The sequence below is a fragment of the Corvus kubaryi genome, unplaced genomic scaffold, assembly GCF_017639235.1.
Source record: "Corvus kubaryi isolate FWS band 111438036 unplaced genomic scaffold, C.kubaryi_AGA036_p1.0 66, whole genome shotgun sequence".
Taxonomy (NCBI): Eukaryota; Metazoa; Chordata; class Aves; order Passeriformes; family Corvidae; genus Corvus; species Corvus kubaryi.
In genome coordinates, this window is record NW_024582054.1 from 19,096,640 (window position 1) to 19,123,901 (window position 27,262).

At 40.5% G+C, this 27,262-nt stretch overlaps 1 protein-coding gene across 1 annotated transcript in view; it reads right to left on the minus strand.

Moving 5' to 3' along the window:
- Positions 1-27,262, minus strand: part of KCNK10 (potassium two pore domain channel subfamily K member 10) — a 69,689-nt gene that overhangs the window by 36,742 nt on the left and 5,685 nt on the right. Inside the window, exon 2 of the mRNA XM_042047688.1 lies at positions 9,258-9,586. Coding sequence (XP_041903622.1) covers positions 9,258-9,586 — 329 coding nt within the window. The remainder of the gene's footprint in view (positions 1-9,257; positions 9,587-27,262) is intronic.

Sequence of the window (27,262 nt, forward strand, 5' to 3'; positions counted from 1 at the left end):
TAAGCTGACTTTTGAGATGCCCTTCAGCACATATTTTCAAGTTGCTTTTAGATCTCACGCAAGCCATTCTTCACAATAGAGAAATTCAGACCGCATTCTAGAACAGCAGCTGAAATGACTGTCTTTCTGCTTTTCGAATGTTCCCAATTGAGTTTAATTTCCATAAAACCAGTGCAAAGGAACCAAGTTTCTCTCTTTCTGCCTCCTAACATTTCCAGCTCTTTGCTTTTCTCCCATTCTGGTCCAGCCTCATTTCATGTTGCTGTTACCAGCTGCTCACACTACTGCCAGACTTTCTCCTTCACACTCTGCTATTTGCTCCTCCTCCTAAATATTGCCACCAATCTTTAGTCGTGGTAGTTTCAGTGAGCCCAGTTGCTGGGCTCAACAAGTGAAGCAAAGTGCTGCCTCTTGCATCCTCTTTTTCTTTGGCTTTGCTCAACACGGAATTCCCACCTATCAACACAGGTTTGTTTTGACTTTTCTTATTCCATTTCTTTAACTAGTTCTCTTTTCCCTCGGATTTACGATCTATGAATTGTCACTGCGGTTTTCTATTTCACCTTTTCCTATACAGTCCATGTGCAAAGCAAGGTTAGCCATTCTATTTTACCATTGCCCCACTTCTTACCTGTTTATGTCTATGAGTTCTCTCTTGATCTTCTCTATAACCTCACATTCTCTTGTGGGTTTAGCACTGACTTTTAAACACATCCATTTAACACCACTTCTCTCCCTAGCCTTCAGGATACACTTTTCTTCTCGTTAATCCCAATGGCTTATCTACCCCATTTTTTCTTTTCTTCCACTTCCATTTTTCTTCCACTTTCATTTTTTGCCTGTATTTCCAACTGACTTCATGGTCATAAATGTTCCTCTACTGCTTTTTTAGCCCGGGCTAGCTTCAGCTAATCTGCTTCCCAGCTTTCAGTTATTCATCACATTGCCTCACAAAAAGAGAAAGGAGCGGGAGGAGAGGCGTATGGGCAAGAACAGAGACAGCTACACCTAAAGAGATCAGTATGGGACAGCCTTTTATAAAAGTAGAGCTGCTAAATGCCAGGCTAAGCTGATTGTGAAACTATAGCATGAGCAAGTTCCAGGCTGGACTGGTTTCATTTCACATGGGCAGAAAGCCAGGACTCCTCAGCACAAGTCCATACCTCAAGAAACAGGGATATAGAGAAAGGATGTGTTTCCGACCGAACCCTTTGAAAGGGCTTCTATACCAGTTGCTGGCATATTGCAGGTCGTGTGAAAGCAGAGATCTTTGTTGGTTTATGCAGAACAGCATAAATCAGCATAACAGACAGGTTGCCCATTTAAATAGGCCATGACACACTGTCAGCTACCCTGGCACCGTACTTCTGCCAAGGAATGCTGTCTGCCCTCCCCGTGAGTGTGTGAATGTCAGCAAGCTAGTTACACTCAAATCACACTTGAGTTTATACAGTTTAGCAAGTCTTTTAGGGCCAAGCACTAACCCCTGAAGTGAAGGAGTGTCCTGTTGCCTTAGATAGCTCTGAGATTCTCAGGTTCCCTTCTCATCCAGAACAAATTCATTTTTTCTTTAAAGCTTGACTGACATCATTCATTTATAAATATCCAACTATTCCAATGCCATCTTTTAATATGTAGTATTTTGCATACAGTGATGGAGGACAAAAAGAGAGTAGCAAGACAAAAGCAGCCAGCAGCGTGCAGCTAACAGCACTTAACCAATTTCAGCTCATGCGTGAGAAAAGGATGCCTTACTACTACCACCACAACTCCACCTACACAGAACTATCCTGCTAGATGAAAACTGGCACAAATTTCAAACGAGGACGCTATTACTGGCAAGACTTTCCCAGTTCACACAGGCCACAAAATTTTACAAGTTTCCAATCTGAAAATTCAGATAGGCTTTGCAGCAATGACCTGAAGAGACGCATCACTGGCTTATCTCACACTAGGGAAAAAACTAACTTCCAGAGTGCAAAACACTATGTTAACAAACTATGGCAGCTGGTGTGGGGTCAGTAGCTCTGACCAAGGAAGCTGTGACGGTCCGGAGAGATGGTCTCGTGAAGGATCATCTTCCCGAGGCCCGGTGTCTTCCCTCAGCTGCTGGCAGGAGGGCCTGTGCAGAAGCTGTCAGCTCTTTAGTGATTATCAGCTCGTGATTCCAGCTCAGCTCTGCAGGGCAGCCTCCAGGCCAAGCCAGACCAGAGAGAGAGACGAAAGGCTCATGTAGCTGTTCCGCACGAGGTAGCTTTATTGGTCCGTACTCCGGCGAAGGGGAGCTAGGGACGAGCAACTCTCTGCCCTCGCAGGGGCAGGGGGCTGGCTTTATAGGGATACAGGGGGTGGGTGTCAGAGGGTAAAGGCCAATGGGTTACAAAGGATCTGCATAGGGTCTCCCAGAGGATTCTGGGTCTGTCTTCTTCTCGTGTAACTGAAGAGTAGCTGCCTTCCCAGGGGGTCCTGCTGGGAGATTGAGCAATTTTCCTTATCTCAGCAGACGTCCCTCCAGGGCAGTGGCTGGGCATACCCTACAACAAACCTCACATATTTAAGGTATTTTAAACTAGTAGTTTCAGCTACTTTTATAGTTGAAGTATTGTTGAAAGTAACAGGTCATGAAAGTACCCAGAGCTGTTCCACACTTACTCCTTTCCTCATCCCTTTTTCCTTCTCAATTACATAATGTTTTTTCAGTATACTTTATTAATTGAAAGAGCAATCTTCTTTAAACAATAACTACCAACCTAGGGCAATTTTTTTTTTAAATACCACCTATTCAGAGAAAGTAATAACTCAAAATACCTCAAAGGGCTGAAATTGCCTTCCTTGATGTTCAAGTAATGGATGTATGCTAAAGCCAAAAGGCTGTTAGGAGCCAAGAGAATGACAAAACTACCAAAATAAATACAAGTACTCAACATTATTTGTTTTTAAAAACATGTATTTCTGATCACAACTTTCTGTTTTGCTCCCTGTCATTGCATAGATGTGATTTTACTCTCAGTCCCTTTAGTATCAGCACACTACAGTCCTTCTGTAATGAAAAAGACAGGTCTGGTGACATGGTCTGCATGGGACCAAAGGCAAATTCCTCAGCAGAAGCCCAGCATTTGTGGTGATACTGGGACAATTGAATCCTGTATTCCCAGAGTGCAATCAAACTCCATCCCAGTCTGAAATAGACTTCATTAATTCCACTTGCTGATATTCAGACAGCAGTAATTAAATACTATGAAGGATGACCCCATACTGGGCTGCCTATAGGACTCAAAGTCCAGAGAAAGATGCACTAATTTGTCTCATCAGGTGTCAAGGGTTCTTCCCCACGACACAAGAACACAACAGTATCTCTTCTCTGTGGATAAAGACAATGATACTCTCCTTACATGCCAAACAGAACCTACTGGGGTTTCACCATCTCTGCCCCAGCAACACCAAACAAGCGCTGAGCTCCAGCTTGCCCCAGCTCTGCCCTGCCCAGCCACAAGCTCTCTCAAGCTGGGGCCTGACCTGTGGGCTGAAGTCCCAGCCCAGCCTCAACTTGTCAACTGGAAGCACCTGATAGTCTGGGCTAGGCAATGCCCCTGGCTGCCTGCAGCCTGCCATCCTCCCTGGCTGGCACTGGTGGGGGCCACAGCTGCCAGTCCCTGTCCCCTGGGGTGTAGGTGGTTCTCTCTGTGCCTGGATAGGCACACATCTCATCCTCCTTAGGGTGTGAGTGAGTATATGCTGGTTTTCACTAGTGTATGAGGTACATTCTTACATAATTTAGATCACTAAATACGAGGATTATTTCAAGGAAAAGTCTAGAGTTACGCCCATAAGCAACAAGATAGCTGGAAGCCAGTGCAGCTGATGAGGAGAGGGGCACAAAACTGACTGTTTCTGGTTTCTCTGTGAAGAAAGGTTTTCATCTCATTCATTGCTCGTGTTTCTGTAATTTCTCCAGTAAGATCCCAAGCATGAAGAAGACAAATCTTTTTCAAGGCCAAGTATAATATCTCTCTCGAGTGCTGAGACAGTCAAAGATATACCTGCCCTAGGTGCTATCAAGGATATGAATTTGATAGGAAAAGAAAATTCTTGTCATTTTTTGCCTGGTTCTATTAATTCCCCTCCACAGATCATACTAATCCAGTAATTATTATCTCCCTCTACAATTCTTTTTCCAAGCAGATTCCTATCAAGCATACAAAAAGTTGCTTCAATTGCCTTTCATGCTGTAATGTTTCTCTATTAGGATTATTAGGATGCTTTTCATTAGCAAGCAGCTTTTAGTAACTAATTCTTTAATAACTTTTTTCTATACTCCCTACATCTCTACTTATTCTCACCACCCCTTATACCCCTAGTGATTAGGGATCCTCATTATAAATTCCCATTTATCCACTTTTCCACAAAAGCATTTTCTAAGGACCAAGGCCAGCAATTTTTTTCAGGTTTAATCAAAAGTAACAAACTTTCAAAGCCCATTCCTTGAATATTTCTGCCTATCTCATAAAGGACTTTAGCCAGGGACAATCAGCCAGTTATTGACCTACACTTAAGAGTGATTTGATTGCCATGTATGCACTGTGTCTGAGGGTTGCACAGAGAACTAAGTCCAAAAGGCTTCTGCAAATATGTCACCAAAGTTCTGGAAGCAGCATAGCTACAGAACAGCTGCAGATCTGTGCAGCATCCTAGACTCAGTCTGTCTCCTACACAGCTGGAGCAGCTCTGGACTGAAGTTACAAACCAGGGTGCCTGCACCAACCAGGACATGACCCAAGACAACGGAATCCTTTTTTCATTTCCTTTTAGGAGGAACAGGGTAAAATAAAGATAGGGGCAGATGGGAAGCTGGGACAAGATAACCTCCAGAGGTACAGACAGAAGGTTCAATAACCAGATACTTACCGCTGATTTTCTTCACAATTCAAACAGACTTGTCCTCAGCAACATGCAAGTCTTCTCCATACTTAATTCAAAGTACTACTTTTTCCTGCTCTATCTAGAGATTTCTTCTAGCACATGAAAATCCTTTTCATTTTACATAGAAACAGACTGGAAAGAGAAGCTGGCTTATGACACTAATGAACCAAGCAAGCAGCAGCAAAATTAAACATCTCTGCAGGATGTTCCCCTTCTTACTTACCTTCAGGGCAAAACTGGTTTAGAACACTAATTCAAAGTGCCTATCCAAAATATGAATTCTTACTAACATAATTAGCCAGTAAAGCCTGACTAGCTCTGCTTCCTTTTCAGCTTGCAGTCTAGCTCTAATGAGTTGCTGTAGTCATTAGTGGACATTGATAATATGACTTAGTTACCAGGTGGGTGATTTTTTTTATATATGCTATAATCACTCACATTCCTAAATTAAACCCTGATGGACAAGAAAGAAGAAAGCAGTCTGACAATAACATAAGTAACTTCTTAAGTAGAAAGCTACTCCATCTTGCATAATTTTGCAGGGTTCATTAAGAAAGCAGGACTCATTAGGGAAGCTTTTACTCATATACAGTGCACAGGATATATAGAAACAGAGTATGAATGCCCTAATCAGTCCATAGGAATTACTTTACTAAAACACAAAGATGGTCTTCCTGTCTCTCCTAATGGTAGATAAAATCTGATCTTCCTGAGAAGCATAACCTACCCATCACACGCTCTCTGTGTGCGTTACTACAAAGGCTTGGTTTGACTACAAATGACTTGGTTTTGATGCCAGCTACTAATAAGATTATTTTATAACAGACATACTCTGTCTGTATTATGTTAGCAGATATATCTACCAATGAGAAAGAGACTGTAGTATGTTAGCAGATATATCTACCAATGTTATTTTTCTTTTCAACTCTATGTCCAGTAACTTGAGTCCTACTAGCTTCTATTTGATTTAATAGGTACAAAGCAGCTAAATGTACTAAAAGCACCTGAAGTTTCATTGTCTTTTAGCATGTTCTGGTTTTAATTTTTCTTTAACTCTGAAAACTCAGAAGCGTTGAGATAGAACACACAATGTTGTCATTTTCTTAACCTGCTATTCGCTATTTTGCCAAGCTCTAGATCACCTCCAGCCTTAAACAGTGTATTGGCTTCACTGCAACAAATATCTTCAGATGCAGAAATGGATTTTAAAAATTTGAAGTTAAGAACTTCCGCTTCAGGTGGCTTTAGAAAATTTTGACTGCACTGTGAAACCCTTGACATTGTTATGAAAAAATTACCTGCCATTGTGTTAGTACCAGACAGACCTGAACCAAAATCCAAAAAAAATTTAAAATACTTTGAATCTTCCTAAGAATTTGCACTGCTTTCATCACTGTATTTCTTCTGAAGTCTATGACTGAACTTCTAAGTCTGGACTCAGCAATTCACATTCGTGCTACCAGTGCTAATATTTGCAATGGGTTTTCGTAGATAAAGATGGAAAGGATATCTCATCCCCACTAAATTTTAAGGGCTTCCTCATACAGTGCTGTAAATCTTCATTACAGGTTTTCCGAAGCAGAATCCTTTGAAAGATTGAAATTTAGGAAAAGGTATACATTTCGTCATCATTGGTCTTGTAAGGACCACGATACTCCTTTGGTCTTCTTAAAAGATTGTTCCAGAGCCATCCTCACAGTAAAATAACACAAGTTAGTTCTAAAGTCTCCCTTTTTCTATTTTTCCATATTCTCCAAAGCACAGAGGTGAATCAACACAGTCATTCTGTAGAGTATGATCTGTGTTAGTCTGAGGGCTTTCAGGTAGTCAAGTAATATTAATTATTAATAGTTCCCTTAGCTGTAGACTGCACAGCGCAGCAGCCAGGACCCATGGACATTGCCACATCAGTCTGAACTCACAGCTGTAAAGGGAGATGCAGCATTTGGTGCAATGCAGAAATGCATTGTGCCAGCCAGGGGGATGTCACTTTTGAGACAGTCGACATGAAGTCGTGAAAGGACAACATTAACTCCCTGACATTATCTTCAAGCAAGTTCGTTCACTGTTCTTCCGCACAAGTCAGTTACCATCAGAGTTTTCTGTATCAGCATGCTCAACCCCCACATATACAGAAGAATCCAAAGAAACTTCTTTATTGACAAATCTGTTTCAATATTTCACATCACTTGGCCCTAAGACATTCACATCCTAAGCTGCTAAACCCATTTTAATTTACTTTCGCACAATAACTTCCAGTTACCCAGTGTAATACCTGAGGACATACTGAAACCTCAGAAGATGATAAGATTTGTCCAGAATATCTGTCTGCTAATGACAGAGTATGTCTGTTCTTTATTTTAGTGTCACCATTTTTGAAGTGAAAGAGGGGAAAATATTGTGTAAAATTATCAGTGTTGGTACATAGCTTAGGCTACAGAACTACTGCAGTTGGTATGCAGAACCCCACAATCTGCTGAGGTGCTTTGCTTGTTGTATCTTATATGAGTTCTGCTTTCTGCTTGGAAAGAATGCATTTTGCATCTCTTTTACTGGTGAAAATCCCACCAAGGGAATAAAGCTTCTTGCTTTTAGTGTTTTCAAAATATCCTTTAATCATTATACTCTAAGGAGTAGAGGGAAATACAGATCTCTGCAACACTAAGAGAAACACATCTGAACCAACATCCCTGGACCCTGCTGACCTAACATGTTCACCTGCCTTTTGTAGACAGATCAAGGATGCGATCCAAGCCATCCCTGATCCATAACCTGTGCAGTTACATCAGTGCAATACTACTTCTTGCTAAAGCAGATTTGGCTTCTTAGCTATAGCACCAGGCTGCCCAAAGGTACAGGTACAGCTACACTATTTTTGACTAAGAACCGATGACTTGCCTTCTGTGAATACAGAGCACAAACAGGGAGAGACCACATCTATATGCAAAGAAGTTTAGGCTGAAAAGTAGGAGAAGGCCTTTTCTATCACATCAATGAGATATTGGAACAACTTATTAAAAGAAATAAGTTCATAAATTTGATTCACTTACAGAAAGGGTTTTTTAACACAGCTGAGTAGGTGGACACAAGAATTCAGGGGATAGCTGTATGTTCTTCCAAACAGCCTGAAATCAACAATAGAGCTCTGGTGCAACACCCCAACACTGTGCTCTTGAAAGGCTGACACAAATTCAGATCTGAAATGTGAGGCTAAAGTTCAAATATATTCCTTAGGTACGTCACATTTCTTATCTAATCTTTGTTTTCCCCCAGCTAACTGATAGGCCTCTACGTGATATCCAAGAAGATACTCTACTGAAGTGTTGCAAGATCCATAACACTTTCCTTGCCTAGAGTTTTAATCAATGAGAGATACATTTATCCTTTACAGACCTTTCTTCCATATTATTACATTTTCCATTCATCCTTGTATACTTGATAATCATTTCCTTCAAAATTGATTCTAAAACTTCGCATACTAGATCAGACTAAAAATTCCAAAGCTTTTAAATGACAATTACTTTCTATTTTGATTTTTATACCTCATCCTCCTTCATTTATTTAAAAATTACAACAGTAAACCTGTAAGTTAATATATCAGTAAGTTCAGAATTCTTGGCTGAATATTTATTTCAAAAATCCCACCTGTCACGTTCTGTGTGCCCTCCTGGTTGCTGTGTTTAATTTTGAAGAAAGAATTAAGAACTTAACACCTCTTGAAAATTTGTAGAGATGATGGCAAATGTCTTGCAAATCTGTCACCTCTCTCAGAAATTTTTTCCAGATATTAAGTTCTGCTATTCTTTGCACACATCTTTCATTATTCTACTGAATACAAGTACCAAACTCTTCATTCTCATGAGCAGTGACAGGACTCAAGAAAATGGCCTGAATCTGAGTCGGGAGAGGTGTAGGTTGGATATCAGGAGAAAGCTTTTCACCCAGAGGGTGGTTGGACACTGGAATAGGCTCCCCAGAGAATTGGCCACAACACCAAGCTTGATAAGAGTCCAAGAAGTATTTGGATAATGCTCTCAGGCACATGGTGTGACTCTTAGGGTGTCATGCATAGGGTCAGGAGCTGGACTCTATGATCCTGATGGGTCCCTTCCAAATCAAGCTTATTCTATGATTCTATGGTTCTATATTTACAATATTTTGGAGACATATTTTCTGCTTCTCAGACCGTAAAATGACTGGGAAAGAGCCTGCTCTTCACGCTGCCCGTTCCAAGGCCTCTGTGAACAATTCTGTTCCCCACCAACTCAGCTGGTCAATAAACCACCGAGCTGTTTCTCCTAACTTCCAAGAAGTACTGTCTTCTTCACAAGGCCTACCTGAATCAGTGTCTCCAGCTCTAGCTCGGTTACACAGACATGCTCCCGAAGAAAGTCAGCCTTCTCTGACGCGATCGTGTTCTTCTGCCTGCTTTCGAAGGGCTGCTCCAAGGCACGGAAGACGAGTCCTCCTGCCACCAGGTAAACTACCACCACAATAAAGATGGCCACCACTGTTCTCCAGTTCATGACTTTCTGCCGGCCTTGAGAAGGGGCTTCCATGGCAGCAACAACAGTGGCTCGAGGGGAAATGGAGCGTTGTGGAGATGGGTGATGCCCGTTAGTTTTGGGCTCAGGCTCACAAGCTGGCACTGGTGAGGGAACAGCCACTGAAACACAAAGTAAAAATCTTACTCAAAATCAAATCTCTTAGGGTATGACCTTGATTTTCATAAAAACTTTCCGAAGTAATACTTTCAAGACTTTTACATAAATCATGTTCTTCACAGAGATGTGATTCTTCTCATCTGGAAGGTTCCATGTCTGCTTTGTCCGTCCATACACAATGGACACCTCAAGGGTTTGCTTTGCCCATTACCTCTAGAACTTCAACCATTACCTCTAGAACTGGATAGGCCAGTTACATATGCAAAAATTTCACAAATATGCAGAAAACCATTTATGCAAAATGAACATGAAAGTTTTGACTAGCTAGGATATAAATTACACATGGTGGTGTTTGGTGAAAGACCCTGGTAGTGATTTACATCCTTAAATCATAATACTAATAGTATTAATATTGCTAAGAAATTGAACTGTTAATGAACACTGACCACTACCTGACCTGGTGTTGACAGAAACAGGAAATGCTTTGCAAACCGCAGTGCTGTTTGGCTCACTAACATAAACTGGCCCATACTATTTACCTGGATTCACAAAACCATCGCTCGTGAAAACATTCTTAGAGCCTGGAAGCTTCACAAATTTTAGCATAAATCATGTGTCAGCCAGAGTATACGAGATGTCTGAGGTCAAAGTTACCTGCCAAGTGCAACTGTGGACCTCTCACCTTGGGACTGAGACACTGTATAGTCCAGATGAGCTTAGCAATACATCAGAGCTAAGAAGTCCTGACCTCCAGTTGGACTTAATAGCCTGACCACTATGTCAAGACACCAAGGCATCTAAATCAAGTTTGGGTCATCTCCAAATAATTCAGGTGTCTCATCATCACACTTCCCCACTCTGTTGCTAGAGTTACCAATGGCAGGATGAGACTGGGTTCCTCAGCATACACTGGTATAATGGTACCACATGTAGGATTTGAAGATGCTGGATTTATTTTAAACAAAATTCCTGTGTAATCTTACCATGATGCAGCTGCCACTGGCCTGTAATTTCTTTGAAACCAGATTAATTTATTGCATATCAGACCTAAATCACATTACAGTTAAAATACCGTGACTTTAGGAGCATTCTCTGAATTTATTCACAATGTGTCTTTGCTGTTTTGCTTAGAAATTAAAGCAGAAAGATTTACAACATCCCATCAGAGTGGCACGGTAACCCCATTGTCTAAAATTTAAACATACAACATGATTATACTTTGAGTCTGAAAGGGGCTGCAACTCCTCTCCAACAGAAACCGTTTTACGATACTGAATAATTTCAGAACTCAGGCTTTTACTACAGTCACATTTTCCTCCAAGTAATACATCTTTGAAACACTGCATGGAGGATAGAGGTTCCAGTTTACTTGATAATCAATAAACTGCAGAAATCTACAGTTGCTTTATACTTACAGTTAATATTTTGTTTCAAAAATGATTTAGACACTCCAGATACCAAATAGATTATAAAGGATCTAGGATCAGAGCAAAAACCTTTGTGGTTGATTCCTTTTTTGTGTATCTCAGTTTTGCAACACCCTGTGGCACAGCTGCTCAGTTTGACCATCAAAAGATCATTATGGTTCCCAACAGTTATTTAGCCAAGATGGAGTGACATCAAACTTTTCTCTTACCTCCAGATATATTTCATGTAAATATTAAGAACTTCAAGTGACAATACGAAGAAGAGTAACAGTATTAAAAAGAAGTCACATTTCTTGTAAGATATCAGTATATTTATTCTCTATGTCTCCTGAAAGTATTGTTGTAATAAATGCAGTGAGTTTCAGCAGGAAACATCAGAAAAGTATGCAGAAGAAACATAAAATATTGAAGTTGTATGAAGCAGTTAGAACTTCCCTTTCTCTATAGGCAAGTATCTCAAACCTGAGTCACAACATCTTACTGAACTAAATTTAAGTACTCACAGAAGTGGCCCAGCTGATGTAACTCAGTGTAACATAGGTTCCATAGATTCCATGGAATTCAATCAATTTGCATTAGTTAGAGCCCATAACAACTGTGTATATTGTGAACCAACACAAAATCTGAAAGCCTGAGGGCTGAATTTTCACACTTGAGATTACTCAGCATCAGGATCCAAGGCTCACATGGTAAGAAGAGAGCAGAACTCACATGAAAGAATGCTATGATATTTCGAAACAGGTATCCACCTTACCACAACTAGTATAGTCCAGTGTAGGCTAGGTAAGCCTCTCAGTGGAAAGCAATGCCTGCCTTTGATATGCCACAAATGGTAAGTCAAGAAGATGGAAGTCAAGAGCTGGTATCATTAGAAAGAATTTGTGGGTTTTCTTTTCCTCTCTGCTAGCATAAATGTTGTTTCTCATTCAAATAATGTTTCTGGCAAAGTGTTAGTAACAGCATTACAGTAAAATCATGGCCTGTTTGATTTTGTCTTCTAAGGAAAATGCGTTGTACTGATCTAAGAACAAGATGGGAAATCTATGGTAGAGAACATAAAACATTCTTATAAATATTTTGTCACTTAAACAACTTAGTGTATTACTGTGCTCAGCTTGCTTATCTCTAAAAAGAAAAGAACTGTCTTAGTTTTTCATTTTCTGCTTTTAGTAATAGCTACCCTAAGTGAATGTAGAACTGTTAATCCTAAAGTATTTTATATTATATAAATAAATTCACAGAAAGACTGTCCTAAAGCAGCTACTTAAGCAACTGATGTATAACAGAAATGGTCTTCTTACAAAGCTGATGCACAAGGCACAACTGCAGACAATACTGCAGAGATTTTAAGCAGGAGTTAGGTATTGGAAGAACAGTGCAGATACTCCATCTAGGAGCTATCCCACTCTTTACAACAAGACACTGGGGTTAGTGACTTAAGCACGTGGTAGAAAGTCAGAAATCCTGATTTCTAATTGGAACACTATCTCTGTGAAGCTGTACTCTCACGAAAGTGCTGCCATTTGCCTTTAAACCATGGTTTCATCAACTGCATAAAGAGAAAATACTGCTTACTTTTCTAGCACAAGTGCCCTGGAAGAGTCCATGTCTGAAAATAAGTGCTACATAAACTTTCAGAAGTTTAACAAGTAGTTTTACTAAAATCAAAGGATGGACTACATTGGCAATTCAACAATGTGCAGAGGTATACAGTTTAAAAAAATAAAGGACTACATAAATTCTTGCATTTGTAGAGATGGTTTAGACCATAGTTTAGGACAAACATAGAGCAAAAGAGAAGAGGACATGTTTACAATAAATGCAGAACAATCCCTACTTCATTTGTTCATGTTTTTTCAAAACAAGCTGCTGTCGTAACAGGCTTTTCCCCAAACAGAGTTTCATCCATATGTGTTTGTTAAATCATATCAAAGAAGACCTAATCTGCCTCAGTGAAAGCAATGATAGATATCCATTCATATGCATGCACCATAATCTCATAGGTACAGGAACCCTCAAAGGAACACTCCAGTGTTTCAAAACAGGCGTTATCCCAGTACAAGGATGCCAGAGAGCAAAGAAAGGTAAGTTCCTGATGGTTTGCTTCAAAATGAAGCAACTGAAGATATTAATGTTACAAGTGAAATTGCAATGTTAGGATCTGTACAGTTGTTCACATCTGACATCCCCGCATTACCTGTGCTTGTACTGGTAAACAGCACAGCCAGGGCTCCCACTGATGTGTGAGAAGCTTAAATACCTCAGGTTTCTGCTAATACTGATGAGAATTAAGGAAGCAATACGCTCACTCACCATCGAGATGATGGGGTAAAGCTGAACAGGTTAAAGTTGTAGGCAATTCTCTCCTACAGGGAGCAGAGGGCCCAGTGTGCTGGCCAGGCCTAGCCCACGGCAGGGGCTGCTGCATCCTGGGGACTGGGTCACAGACATCACCAAAACACTTCCCAGGCTGGCACGGCCCTCAGACTGCTGCCCGTTCCCGATGTGCCATATAAGGGGCAGAGGAAATGGCAGCACACAGTCTGAGGGTGATTAAAAAGGACTTCAGGGCCTTCATATGGTTGGTAAGGGAAGCTGAGGTATGGGTTATGTTCTCCTCTATAGTTACAGTTGAAGGTGGCAACATGGGAAGAAATGGACAAACTGAGTCTATGGCTCCACAGCTGGTGTCATTGTCAAAATTTTGGGGGTTTTGACAATGGAATGGTTCTACACAGCACCAGGCATGCTGGTATCTGACAGGATTCACCTTTTCCAGTGGTGGTAGAGAGTCTTTGCTCACGAACTAGTGGGGCTCACTGGCAGGGCTTTGAACTAGATGTGAGGGGGTAGAGGGGCAGTATCAGGCTTGTCCCTGGCAAGATGTGAGAAGATATGAAAATAGATAGAGGGACAGGGTGCTAGTGAGTGTTCTTTGCAGTGACTCTGAGCTGTGCTAGCCACCCTGGACCACACCTGCAGTCTTACGGAGATGAGCCAGGGACTCCTAACAGAAGCCACAGGGAAACACCAGGAAAATATCTGAAAGGAATAATGGGGTGTTCCTCCAGGAAGGCAGCATGGCAATCCCCAGGAGCAAGATATTGGACAAGGAAGGCAGGAGACTGGTATAGCTGTGGCTGAGTAGGGAACTGCTGGCTAAACTACAAGTAAAGAGAAAAATGCATAGACAGTGGAGACAAGGACATGTAACCTGGGAAGACTATAGAAATAAAGGGATGGGGTAATGCAGGCCAAGGAAAAGCCAGAACTGAACCTCACAAGGGATGCCAATAATCACAAGAAGGGCTTCTACTGGTATGTTAACCAGAAAAGGAAGGTCAAACAAGGTTTAGCGCCCTGATAAACAACACTGGTAAACTGGTAACAACACATGAGGAGAAGGCTGAAGTACTCAACAATTTTTTTACCTCATTCTTCAGTGAAAGCCTCTCTTTTCACACCTCTCAAGTGGATGGACAGCTGGATGGAGACTGGGAGAGCAAGGTGTGCGGTTTTTTCTTAGGTGCTAAGGATCAGGTTCATGACCACCTGAGAAACCTGAATGTACGTAAGTCTATGAGACCTGATGAGACCCATCCCAGAGTTCAGAGGGAATTGGCCAATGTAGTTGCCAAGCTATTCTCCATGGTACTTGGAAAGTCATGGCAGTCAAAAGAAGTCCCAGGTGACTGTAAAAAAGGAAACATTATACCCATCTTTAAAAAGGGTAGAAGGGAAGGTACTGGGTACTACTGACCTGTCAGCATCACCTCTGTTCGGAGATCATGGAACAGATCCTCTTAGGAGCTATGATAAGGCACATAAAGGACAGAGAAGTGATTTGCGACAGCCAGCACAGTTTCACCAAGGGCAAGTCCTGCCTGACCAACCCAGTGGCCTTCTCTGATGGGGTGACTCCACCAGTGGACAAGAGAAAGGCTACAGATGTTATTTACCTGGACTTCTGTAAAGCCTTTGTCACACAACATCCTTCTCATCTAGGCTGGAAAAAGATGGATACCATTGGCGGACTGTTAAATGGATAAGAAACTGGTTGGGTCACATGCAGAGGGTAATGGTCAACAGATCAGTCCCGACTGACCTCAGTGACAAGTGGTGTCCCTCAGGGATTCATACTAGGACCTGTGTTATTTAATATCTTCCTTAATGACATAGACAAAGGAATCGAGTGCAGCCTCAGCAGATTTGCAGATGACACCAAACTGAGTGTGTGGCTGACACACCTGAAGGACAGGGTATCATCCAGAGGGACCTGAAGAAGCTCAAGACGTGATTCCAAGAGAATCTCATGAGGTTTAACAAGGCCAATTACAAAGTGTTGCAGCTGGGTTGGGGCAACCCCTGGTATCAACACAGGCTGGCGATGAACAGTTCAGAGCAGCCCTGACAAGAAGGGCTTGGGGGTGCTGGTGGATGAGAGGCTGAGCAGCCCACTAATGGATAACATATAATCTTTCACTCCAAGGCTGTGGCTCATCTCCAGACAGAAGTTCCTGGGGGATGCGGTTATCTAGCATTTGCTTCCAGTCTCAAATCTTTCCCACAGACTCCCCAAGTTCTTTCAGGTAAGGACTGCTTGAGTTAGGATAGCAGGGCTCTGCCTGGGAAGTCACAGCAAGTATAAGATGTATGTTAGAGAAATAGTGGAGGCAATCTGTGTATTAAGCTTTCATCTATATGAACTTCTCATAAATACGTCACAAACAGAAAATGCATACAGATCTGTCAATCAAGGGAATTGGATGGTCTAACACGAAGCAGGTGGAAGTAATGAAACATTCAAGTTTCTGTTTTTCTGTAACCAAAAAAATCATTAAACCATCAACATTTTGTGTTTTGAGGATATGGTAAATCATTTCCACTACCTCATTTGCTTTTTATTCCATGCTCCCTCACCTGCCATTCTTCATCTCTTTCTGTTATGCTTTTTAACAGGTTTTGCAGAGAGCATCCATTTAACCAGCAGAATGAATGTTGAATTTTTATAACTGGGCATTCAAAAATCTGATGCTGACTTAGAAAGTCTGGCTTTTAGAACAAAAATCCCAGTAGACAATGATTGTGTTTGCCTTTGTGTTTGTGCAGCATCTTTGCATGATGTGGGCTAATTAACAGGTGACATTACAGCTGTGATCAAGAAATGGGAGAACAATCCTGCCTGCAGGCTATGATTACATATGGTGCAGAACACTAGTATCCCTGTGGCGGTAGTTCTGGACTGAGGAATAAGAATAATAAGAATTGCTGTCTGGGGACCACAGGATTCATACAGTCATGGATCAAGAAAACTGCTATCAGTGTTGACATGTTTTACACCAGTTTGGCCCTGGTCCTTCTGCCTATCCCCAAGGCACACAAACTGAGCAGTGAAAGTCATCCCAAGCCTGCCACACAAGGGGAATTTCACCCTACTGTTTGTACGGCGCTTTGCTGTGAATTGCCACTGAAGTGAGAAGCATTACTATTGCATTTACTGTTCATGAAAGCAAAGCTTGACATACTGTTTGTTAGGAAAACACAGAGTGCCTCAGAGCATAGAGCTTTTCACTGCAGCAGCACCCCCTGGGTTAAATCTAACTCTGTTTTCCCTGAAGAGGATTCTCTAATGCAGCATTAGGGCTGCTGACTTCAGCAACATCTCAGCTGTCTGCTGCAAATGCAGTCATCAGCAGCAAGGCATTCCATCTAGTATGAGAGACAGGTAAAGGCAGAAAGGGCAATACACATTAAACAAAATAGATTGGATGTGCTGTTAGAACAAAAGTAGCACTGATTTCTCCTAGTTGCCCCTTTCCCTGAGTGGGGTGGCGAGAAGGGAGGAGTATGTTAGGTTACAAAACAGCTTAAGGAATAAAGGCATGTTTGCTTCCTATTATAGGGTAATGTTAGTGAAATAAAAGTTCATAATACTGAGTTCTCTCGGTGGGGAGAGAAATGTCAACAATATGTATCAGAGGGAATTATATCTGACCATTGCCATCCCTGGCAGCAGCTTTGGGAAGTATGTTGTACCAGAAGGATTCTGCAATTTCTGTACCATTTGTCATATATTCCCATCTAGTACTCAAAATAATGATTCTCAGTAAGCTTCCACAAAAATCTACATAATTCTGCTGCATCAGTTATAATTGAAAAATACTAATTAATAGCTCTTGGAATACCCCAGCTATTTAATTAATCTGGAACATAGTTGTTATGAGAAAACAAAAAGGCACTGTTTTATAATGTCTTTCATTCTTTTTCATTAGAAAACTACATTTTAGGCAAAAAAAAAAATCTTAAATTGGAACATGGTAGAAATTAAGAAATCAGTATGGTCTGAGTTAAGGTGTCTTTTTAGAAAGAGCTTCCCAATAATGAGAGTCTTCATATAGTGGTGATACTGGTGGCACTGTCAATCATCAGAATTAAGGAGAACCTAAGCCTCTTCTCTCTTCCCAAAGAGCTTCTTTAGTGTCAGACAAGAACTTAGTTATGCAGTAAGTAATTAGAATGAATTTTACCTTGGACTGAAGGACAATGTCACTCCTATCTGAAACAGTTTTTTCCAAAGAACAAATCTTATGGGAATCTTCTCCAGTTTCTACTGCCCATACTACCAGAGTATTGCTGCTCCCATTTACCTGTGCAGCAAGTGCCTGACAGAAAACAAGTACTTGGCTACCTGGTCTACATGACAGTGTATTTCGTTTAGGTGGCAAGGTGATAGGAGCAGGGTGGCTACACTGGTGGTCTCTGTGGAAGGCCTGGGGCTGCCCCTTTCTGGACACACTGCTGATTCCAGTGGACTCACCACAGGACACAGCTGAGCCCATCAGTGAAACTGGGAGCACTTCTGTGAAAGCATACTTTAGAAAGGGAAAATATTGTGCAGACTTTGAAGAATGATGAAAAAGTGTGAGAAACAATCCTAAAAACCAAAGTCAGTGAAGGAGAAAGAGGTGCTCCAGGCGCTGTAGGAGATACTCTCCTGCAGCCTGTGAGTTTTGGAAGAGATCATAATGGAGTTGGTATTTCCTTGGAAAATTTCTCTTCACTGAGAGGATCACACCAGAGCAGATATTCACACTGCAGCATGTGGAGGATCCTAGTCCAGGGCAGGCTGATATTTCCTGAAGTACTGCTACCTGTGGAGACACCATGCTGGAGGAGGTTTATGCTAAAGGACCACAGCCCATGGTATGGACTCATGCAGGAGCAAGGAAAAAGTATAAGGAGAAAGGTGCAGTCTAGAGGAGCTAGACCCACCAAAAACACCCATTCCTCATCCCCCCTGCACCAGGTGAGGTGGGGAGGAAAAAGAAGAGTCAGGAATGAAGCAACTAAGCTGGGCTAGGAAAAAGTAAAGCAGGGGAAAGTATTTTAACCTTCATCTTCATTTCTTGCCACCCAAATCTATTTTAATTAGCTATAAATCAAATAAAATTTCCCCAAGTCAAGTCTTGTTTGCCTGTGATGGCAATCTCTAACTGATCTCCCTGGCTTTATCTCAACCCACAAACATTTCCAATCTTATTTCCTCCCCCTCTCCTTTTGAGGAGGGAGGAGTAAGAGAGGCTGGGTGGGCATCGGGTAGCCAGCCAAGGCGAACCCACCACAGACAGTTTGCACAGATGCAATAAAGATTTTGCAATAAAGATGAGGACACAACTCAGAGTGTATTGTTCAGCACTGTTTTTCCTCTGAGTCTCACCAGTCACTTGCATATGGATTTGGTGAAAAAGTCATCAGTCCATGCGCTAAGTATATCAATGTATAAATCAGGATTTAAACTACAATGGTGAACAGGAGTTAGCTACCAGGGCAGCAAACATCCTTCCAACAATAATGCATTTTTTTGTCAGTCTCTACTTGAACTGGGTCAATTTGGAACACAAACATTAATTTGTCTTCTTGAGTGGATTTGATTTTTTCACTTTTTATCACCTTTCATTCTAATTTTCCCTTCTCAAACATAAGCATTTTATTTCACTCACTTTCTACACACATTTAAGAAAAATGGATGCCAGCAGCATACATTTTCACATAAAGCTAAATGTCAAATTGATTAAATATTTCATGCTGGCAGGAAGTGCATGCATATGTAGCCAATGAAGTAGCAATTCAATGTGATGTCTCTGACAATTCTAAAAAAGTATAAGAAAATCCCAATCTTCTTGTATTTGCTAAATGACTTGAAATCGGGTGTTGGGTAAACCTGACAGGTTGGATTATTTCTTAATCTAGTTGTAATCAGTTTGACAAGTATGTAAAAGATTAAAAAGTCTATGCAATTATCATTCCCCTGAGCTATGCCATGTCCCTCTGCTTTGTGAGGCTTTTGTAAAACTCTCTGCTATTCTACAATTTAGCAATTCTGAACCTAGTGTCCCTAAAGAGATAGAAAAATATATGTCTCAGCTAATTTAATTTTAGTCAAGAAAGTGTAGTGAGACAGGAGGGTCTGAATACCATTTTCATACTTATTTCTGAAAGACAGCACCATTTCTGATTGTAAATGTTTTAAAACACAGAAGAATGGCAGTTCAAGCATCTCACAGGAGCTTTCAAAGCAGGGAAAGGGGAAACTGACAATGGAAGCCTAGGAAAATATAAAGTCTGAAGGGCTAAATCTAAGCGCCCTTAACCATAAAAACCCCAGAAAATCTCACTACATCAATAAGTTTGTTCCTAAATTAGTTTTTGTATGTGTCCTTATTAATAGTCAACGCAGTCATCTTTTCAACGTCCCACATCAATTTCCATTGCAGCTTTCCAAAGTATTTTCTTAATATAAATTAAAATGCTGTTTAGATTATATGTAAAAAGGTAAAGTTTAATCTCATAAATGAAAATAAGACACTGAGTAACTAAAGAGGGTGATGAATTCTTTCCTAGATCGCTTAAGAACAGCGCAAGAAATAACCGATTAAGCTGCACCAAGGAAGTAGGGGAATATATATTAGAGAAAAGTCTACCTACAAGGAGAACTAAGCATGGGAACAGCCATCAATATATTGAAATGTCCTTTATTGGAAGTATCTAAGAACAGGTCATAAAATCATCTGCCAGAAATTGTCAGTGTTATCCATGTCCTGCATACCCCTGTGAATCCAAGAAGAAAAGCTACCAGTGAAGGGTAACAGAGAAAAATGCCTAATGTTGTTGTATTCAACACCTAGGATCTGTAAAAAAATAATGAAATGTTAAAGGTATATTAAAGAAAAAAAGAAAATTCATCTTGACATTCTAGTCTCAAGCCCCAGCAGGAAAATGCTCTTGAAATCCTTTTCCTCCCCGTCAGTGTAAGATAGGCAATCACACCTCACCATTCCTTTTTGTATCAGTTGTGCCAAATCTCATAGCGTTTCACAAATAATAGATAAACCCCTGTGACACTGCAGAGAAACAATACTGTACGTGTTCACACTTTCTCTCATGGAAACACCACCATAGAGAACTTAGCAAATTAATTAAATTCAAAAGTAATTTCAAAAATTGATTAAACAAGCTCTTTGTCACACGCACATCAAGAAGGTACAACGATTTGTCATCAATGTATTAGCAAATTTTCAAGTTCTTTTAGGGGACATGCTCTTTTCCACTGTACATTACAGAATGCTGGTCTATCTGTTACAAGATTAATAGACAGCCATAAATAAGATTCCTTTCTTTTGTTGGTTATAAAGGAAAAATATGATAATCACATGTAAGGTGCTCTGGATGATTATTTACAAGAACTTCCATATTCTGACCCAGGCTTTCCTCAGTCAGAACTGCAGTCTGAGCGTGCCCGTGAACTTAAAACGGACTGCCCAAGAGTTACTTTCTTGCAAACACAGCCGTAGAGATCCTGCTACTGAGGCTATGCAAATGTCAGGGAAACAACAGGAAGCCCGAGGCTGGCTCGAGCAGGTATCTGCCAGGACTTACCCACTCACATTAAAAAAATTCTCTGCAAAAGTCACAATCATGGGATGCTGGGATACTTTCCCCTCCCTCCTCCCTCTCCCAGGCACTGCGCTATTCTAATGCATACGTGACAGCTCACTGGTCAATAGAATGGATGTGCTAAGGCAGGACATGAACTCCAGGAATAGCTGAAAGCATCAGAGTTTTTTTCTAGTTTGGCTTCAGGACAGCAGTACTCAGGGGGGTTCCTAGCTAGCACTGGCATTAGCACGAAGATGCACGGCTGCTGACACCATTTGTAGCACTACTTACAGAGCTGCCAAGTCCAGGCGAACACTTGATAGAGGTTTGTCTTGTGCTGGAGTGAGATTGTACACTCACTGCTGGAGGGCAGTTTGAATTTTGTTCCCCTTGCTTTGCCTTCTCTCTCTCCTGACCTCTCTTCCACCCTGCCCTCCTCCAAATCCATCCATCTGCTCTTGTCCCTCACTTCTCTCCAACCGTGCTGGCAGCGTGGGAGGTAGCACACCCATAACTCCCTGTTCAGTTCCTCTTCTCGGCACTACCCTTCCCATTGCCTCCGATACCTGAGCCCATGTTCATGTGTGACAGGGCTCATCAATGAACTTCAGGTATTGGGAGAATAAAAAATAGAGCAGAAGAGCATTACAGTGAGGAGCAGGAAGCATACTGAGGGGAGATTAGAAGTGATTGACAGGGGCAAGTCCCAAATATGGAACCCTCCTGCTTCAAGATTGGTGACTGTGTTTGTTCCAACACACTCATTGGCAGCAGCGCTATCATCAGCTTTATGAGGCTATTTATAGAGAAACTGAATACAGAGAAACCCATGAAAAATTCTCACCTTTCTCTTCCTGAAATAAGACTAAAACCAATAGATCATGCTAAAACTTGTTTCCCTAGCAATAGATTGGTAATTCTTGTTCCTGCTAAAATTGAGAGTTCTAGTTCATGCAGGTCTCTGCTCTGCCAAATAGGAAGCAAGTGCTTTTGGCTCAAGATCTTGAGGTGTAGAGATGACTTTATGAAAAAGAGTTGCTGTCAGAAGAAATGACCATATCATTGTTTTTTCTCATTAGGTGACATACAGAAAAATGGATTTTTTTGTCAGTATGGTACAAGCACCAAGGAATAAACAGCTGCTCTCTGGTTCTCTGTGGATTTCACCCTTCGGTGAACACCAGACAGGTTGAACAGTGATGCTGCTATTCATCCATAATCTTCTTTTTACAGACTAAACCAAAATTTTTCATTGCATCATGTGCTCTGGATGAAACAAGTTGTCTAGTTTTCTGCAACAGGAAGTGTCCCAGGTTTCCAGCAACATTTAGGAAGAGTCTGAATCTCCCACCACAAGTTTTCAGTGTGTTCCCCTTCAAATTACCCACAGGATGATGTAGGTTCAGGGGTTTTGCTGGGATCTTCCAAATATCCTATCCCACAGATTCAGAAAAGAAATTCAGCCAGTGGTCTCATGGCCAGACCAAATAGTCAAGGAAACCTAAGTCTTGGAATTTAGCATAAGAAGGCCTGTGTACAAAGGGAAGGACATTCTTATTGAAAGAAACCTAGCAGTAAAACAATGTGGAAGAGACAACAAAGCAAAGATTCATGCCGGCCCTCCTAGAAGGAAGCTATCTAACTTACATTTGAAATGTGATTGATGCTGGCTGTCTGACAGAGGTACAGCCTTACGCTGGAGTGACGGAATTTCTTGATCACCTCAGTCATGAGAAGGGGACTTTAGCAGCCCCACTGACCTTAATAAAGACTGGACATCAGGCTATGGTGTCTCCCCTAGTCTGACTACCGATTAGGATCTATAGAAAAATACTTTGAATTCAAGCAAATCTCATTAACGATCTACCATTTCAATTAAGCGATAATTTCTCAAATTTTCTGTGCAACAGCAATAAAAGTGGATCTTTCCATGTGATAATGGTCAGAAATCATAAGAAGCACATTGCTTGGGCTGTTTTTAGTTCACTGAATCTGGACTATTTGCATAACCTGAGGATCCAATCTATTTCATGGTCTTAAGTTCTTATACACATTAATAGTCTTAGTTAAAGCGAGTGAAAGCTTTCCAATACTTTAAAAACCTATTCTGGAACAGGATGAAGAATACATATAGGATAGGTAGAAAAAAAATTAATCTGTGCAGAAAAGATCTTTCACAAGGACAAGAAAGTTGCTGTTTGAAATGCATTTATACAGCATAGGCATTTTTATATTCTCTTACTCTAAATTCTTTCTAATATAAATATTTTTCTTTTACACTTTCAGTGTGTAATTCAGGAGAAACAACCCTTGTCTCATTTCTTTCCTTTACTGCAACTTGGAATACAACCCATTAATCTGTCAATACAGGTGGTCAAATTGTTCAGTGCAGCCTAGAGAATGATTCTGCTGACCCTAAACCAGATGTTTACTGACAATTCTCCTGGCTCCATAAACCATACTTGGGTATATCTTCCTTAACCAAAGCAGGTCCTTAGAAACTTAGTATACCTTAGAATTTCAGATACCTACTTATATTTAGCTGTTTTATTCTCCAACTAAGTCACACTCAAATGGTGTAATTCAGTTGCCCATCCATATCATACACTACCAAGTGAGAGGTTATAGGATATCCTAATTGGCCTTAAGCTGTTGCTCCAGAAGGGTAGAAGTCTCCCTTAGGTCCATTATTATATATACCAGGCCTATACAAATATCTCAGCTACCTTAAAGCCCCTTAAATGTTAGCAGATGCCTAATTTTAGAAAACTGAATCAACAAAAAATGTCTGGTAGCAATGAGAAATTCAGGTCACAAAAGCTACATGTCATATATCATTGTAACCCAATAAACAGACTCTGTTACCTGTGAAGACAAATTAGGCTGTAGCATCATGAAGAGGTGACTCTGGAGTTGCTTCTGGAGTTGTCATGACTGCCGCTACTCAAGGCCTCTCTGCCCAGTGCTTTCTTGTGTAATCCAAACTTAGCAGTGTTAACATTTAAGTAATCAGTGATAGATCTGGGTTAACCTAGAACACCTTTGAGATGTGAGAGCTGCTTCCTGCATTTCAGCTGGGAGCTTCTGCAGTACCATTTCCTTCATAATTCTTTCATCAATTAGGTTTTTCACACACAGTAGCTAGTGACTGTCTTTTGTTTCTCTAAGATGAAAAGCTGAAATTTGAGAGGTTAAAAGCCCTGGACAAGCTGTCAGGATGTATTTTCTGGTTTCAAATCATGCTAATATTATTATATTAGAGTATCAAGTAAGAAATAATCCAAACACCCTTCAACAACATATCACTGAATCTTCAAAAACTCAGTGGCACAAGTTTAAGGTGCCAAAATCCAAAATCCTCATCCAGTAAAGTCAGTGGCATGTTGTTTTTTCTTCCTAGGGAAGAAAAGATGAGTCAGTCCTGCTGAAATATGAACATATGGCTCTAACAAACCTAGGTACCCAAAGCCTGATGCTTAAAGCACTCTGATGATCCTGTAGGACAGTGATACCATAATAACTCGTACTGCTTTCTAAGATTTTTTAGGGTGTTGTCTTTTGTTATTCCCTGCTAGCAAAACAGTCTATTGTCTTCAGCAAAGTAAGTGTCACACAGTCATGCATAATGCACAGATTACCAGGAAAAGAACTGAAGCAATTTAAAGATCTATTAAATGCATCCATTTGGGGACAGAATAGAGGAACAAATGGAAGAAACATTAAGCATCTTTCTCCAATGAAAGACTAGTCAAATAAACAGATCATCATCTAGGACAGATACTTAATTCATGAGATAAAAATATTTTGTAATATGTCCATGAGATTATTTATAACGTGATTTAGTTTTGCTCGCAGAGGAAGACCTTGATACATGCCTGAGGAACAAATAGAGAACACAAAGATATTTCAGGGATTTTTAAAATATTAACTATGATACATGCTTACTTCTAAAAGGCAGAAAGAACATCATGTGCTTGAAAACAGTGAATTCTAGGCGAAGGCAGCCAAACTCATCTTTATGTCCACACATTTATTTTCTTTTCACAGCATTTTCAGCTTTACCACAGGTACACTCTGTTCATTCTGCATTTTCTGCACTTCTGTCAGCAGATCTGACCCACTCTTTTGTAATCCATATTTCCTGAAGCAACTTAGCTTGTCTCTCTTTGTTAGGTCTTTATTTCTTTTCACATGCTTTCTTAAATTTGAAATAGCAAACTCACAGAAAATGCTAGACCTAGGTATGTCTGGATTTAAAAGAAAAAACTGAACCACACCCAGGCTTTGCAACTGATTACTACTCCTGTTCAGGACTCCAGAGTTTCAAGTTTCAAGCCCTTTCATCTCACGCCTCTTGTCACAACTCCAGCTTCCAGCAAGATGTTCCCTTTCCATTTAAAAACATAAAAATAAAATTAAGCCAGGCTTGTGTATTCACTTCCACCTTTTTATTCCCTTATACAATTTTAATAACAGATTCTATCACCCTACTAGCTTTCATTTTAACTTCCAACACCATGATACACCCACATTGAAATTTCTACCCTAACCTCAAAATTGCACCAATGTTCTCCTATGCTCATACTTTAGGACAACTGGATAACACATAATACACATGTACCTGAGACATTTTGCCAATAGTAAGATTTGTAATAGCCTAAGAATTGTATTAGGAATTAAAGAAAAAGATGAAACCTGAATTCTTGATTTCAGGATTCCCAAACCAAGGAAACAGACCCTAACTAAATTCTGTGACACATTAACATGGTAAGAGATTCATAGTTCAATTTTAAAGTATAATTTTGTTTGAATAATCTAAGTTGATATTTGATTGTGAGAAAAGCAGACAAGAAAGTATGTTTGGAGAATAATAGTGGTCTATGAACTACTACCCTGAAGTACAAGGCTATAGAATACATGCTGTTCTCACCTGTTGTTCTATCTCATTGGGGTAACCAGCGAGAACTGCATGGCACATCATTTATGAAAGTCAAGAGGTTCATCTTAGAGCACGTTCCCCATTACATTATAGACAAACAACAGAAGTATAACCAATGTCTCAGGAACTGGGATATAGGCAGCCTCTGTTTGAGAAAGGCCAGGCCCCAGGATGTTTTTAATTCCGTACAGAAAACAAAGACCAGAGATATTCCTATGAAAAAGGTATTTAAAAAGGTATTATTTAGCCTTTTGCTGAATGTCACTTCTTTTACATAGAACTTCTATATAAAAAAATAGACAACTGTTCAGCATTCGTATTTTCTGCTTTGGCCTATACTATTACACTGAGATTACCATAAAATAAAGGTTAGGCACTTGCATCACACTGAGTTCTGTAATACTCTACCTGTTGAATACTAGTTGCTTGCCCCTTCCTTATATCGACCTCCTCATTTTTCCCTTCCCATTTCACTCTAGGTGCTCACCCTATTTAGAGCACAAAATCTAGGGCCTCTGTTTTCCCAGTGATTTCAGGTACTCTCTTGCTCTTAATACAGTAAAGCCTGCAGCAGCAACACAGTACTTTTAAAATGAAGAATTGCATGTTGCTGACACTGAAGTGAGTGGTAAAAGTCCTAGCTCTGGATTAAATCAAGAGGATAAGAATTAAACTGTATTGCTATCTATATGCACTCTTCTGCCTGAAGTTGATATAGTCCACACACTAGCTACATAAATCCACATAAATGCCAAAAGCTGAACCAAAACCCGCCCAATTATGACTGGTATCATATATCTTTATCCCAAGAGCAAACTTCATCACCTCAGGTAGCATCAGCTTTTCCAAGAGCTGCCCAAGAGACTTTTCTGTCCAAAAGCCATTAACAGATTACTCTCGTACACACTTGGCAAAAAAAAGAGCATTGGTATTTTTCACAGAAATCATAATCCTGTCCTAACCTCTCTCACTGCTGACAATTCTATTGCTCTTCCTATCTTAGTCTCACAGCTTCCTATTGCCTCTGATTTTTTCATTCCCTTTTCCTCACAGTACAGATGACATCTTAATGATACCCTACCCTCCGTCTTTCTTACCTTGACTAGAGTTCAGTCTTTCTCCACTACTCTAAGAAAGCTGCTGTCAAGTCTTTTGCTCTGCCACTTTCCTACTACTAATTTCACTTCTCTGAATCCTTAGTTTTACCATTACCAGGGCATCCTAAAGACAACAATGACAAAACTAATAGCTCTCTGCTGTCTTTCTTTCTCTCTGCCTAATTCAATTTTATCTTTCTATCTGTTCCTATACTGGTGCCCACAGTACCCATCTGTCTTCCCTGCAGGCTCCACAAAGCCTTTAGTAAAGTTCTGATT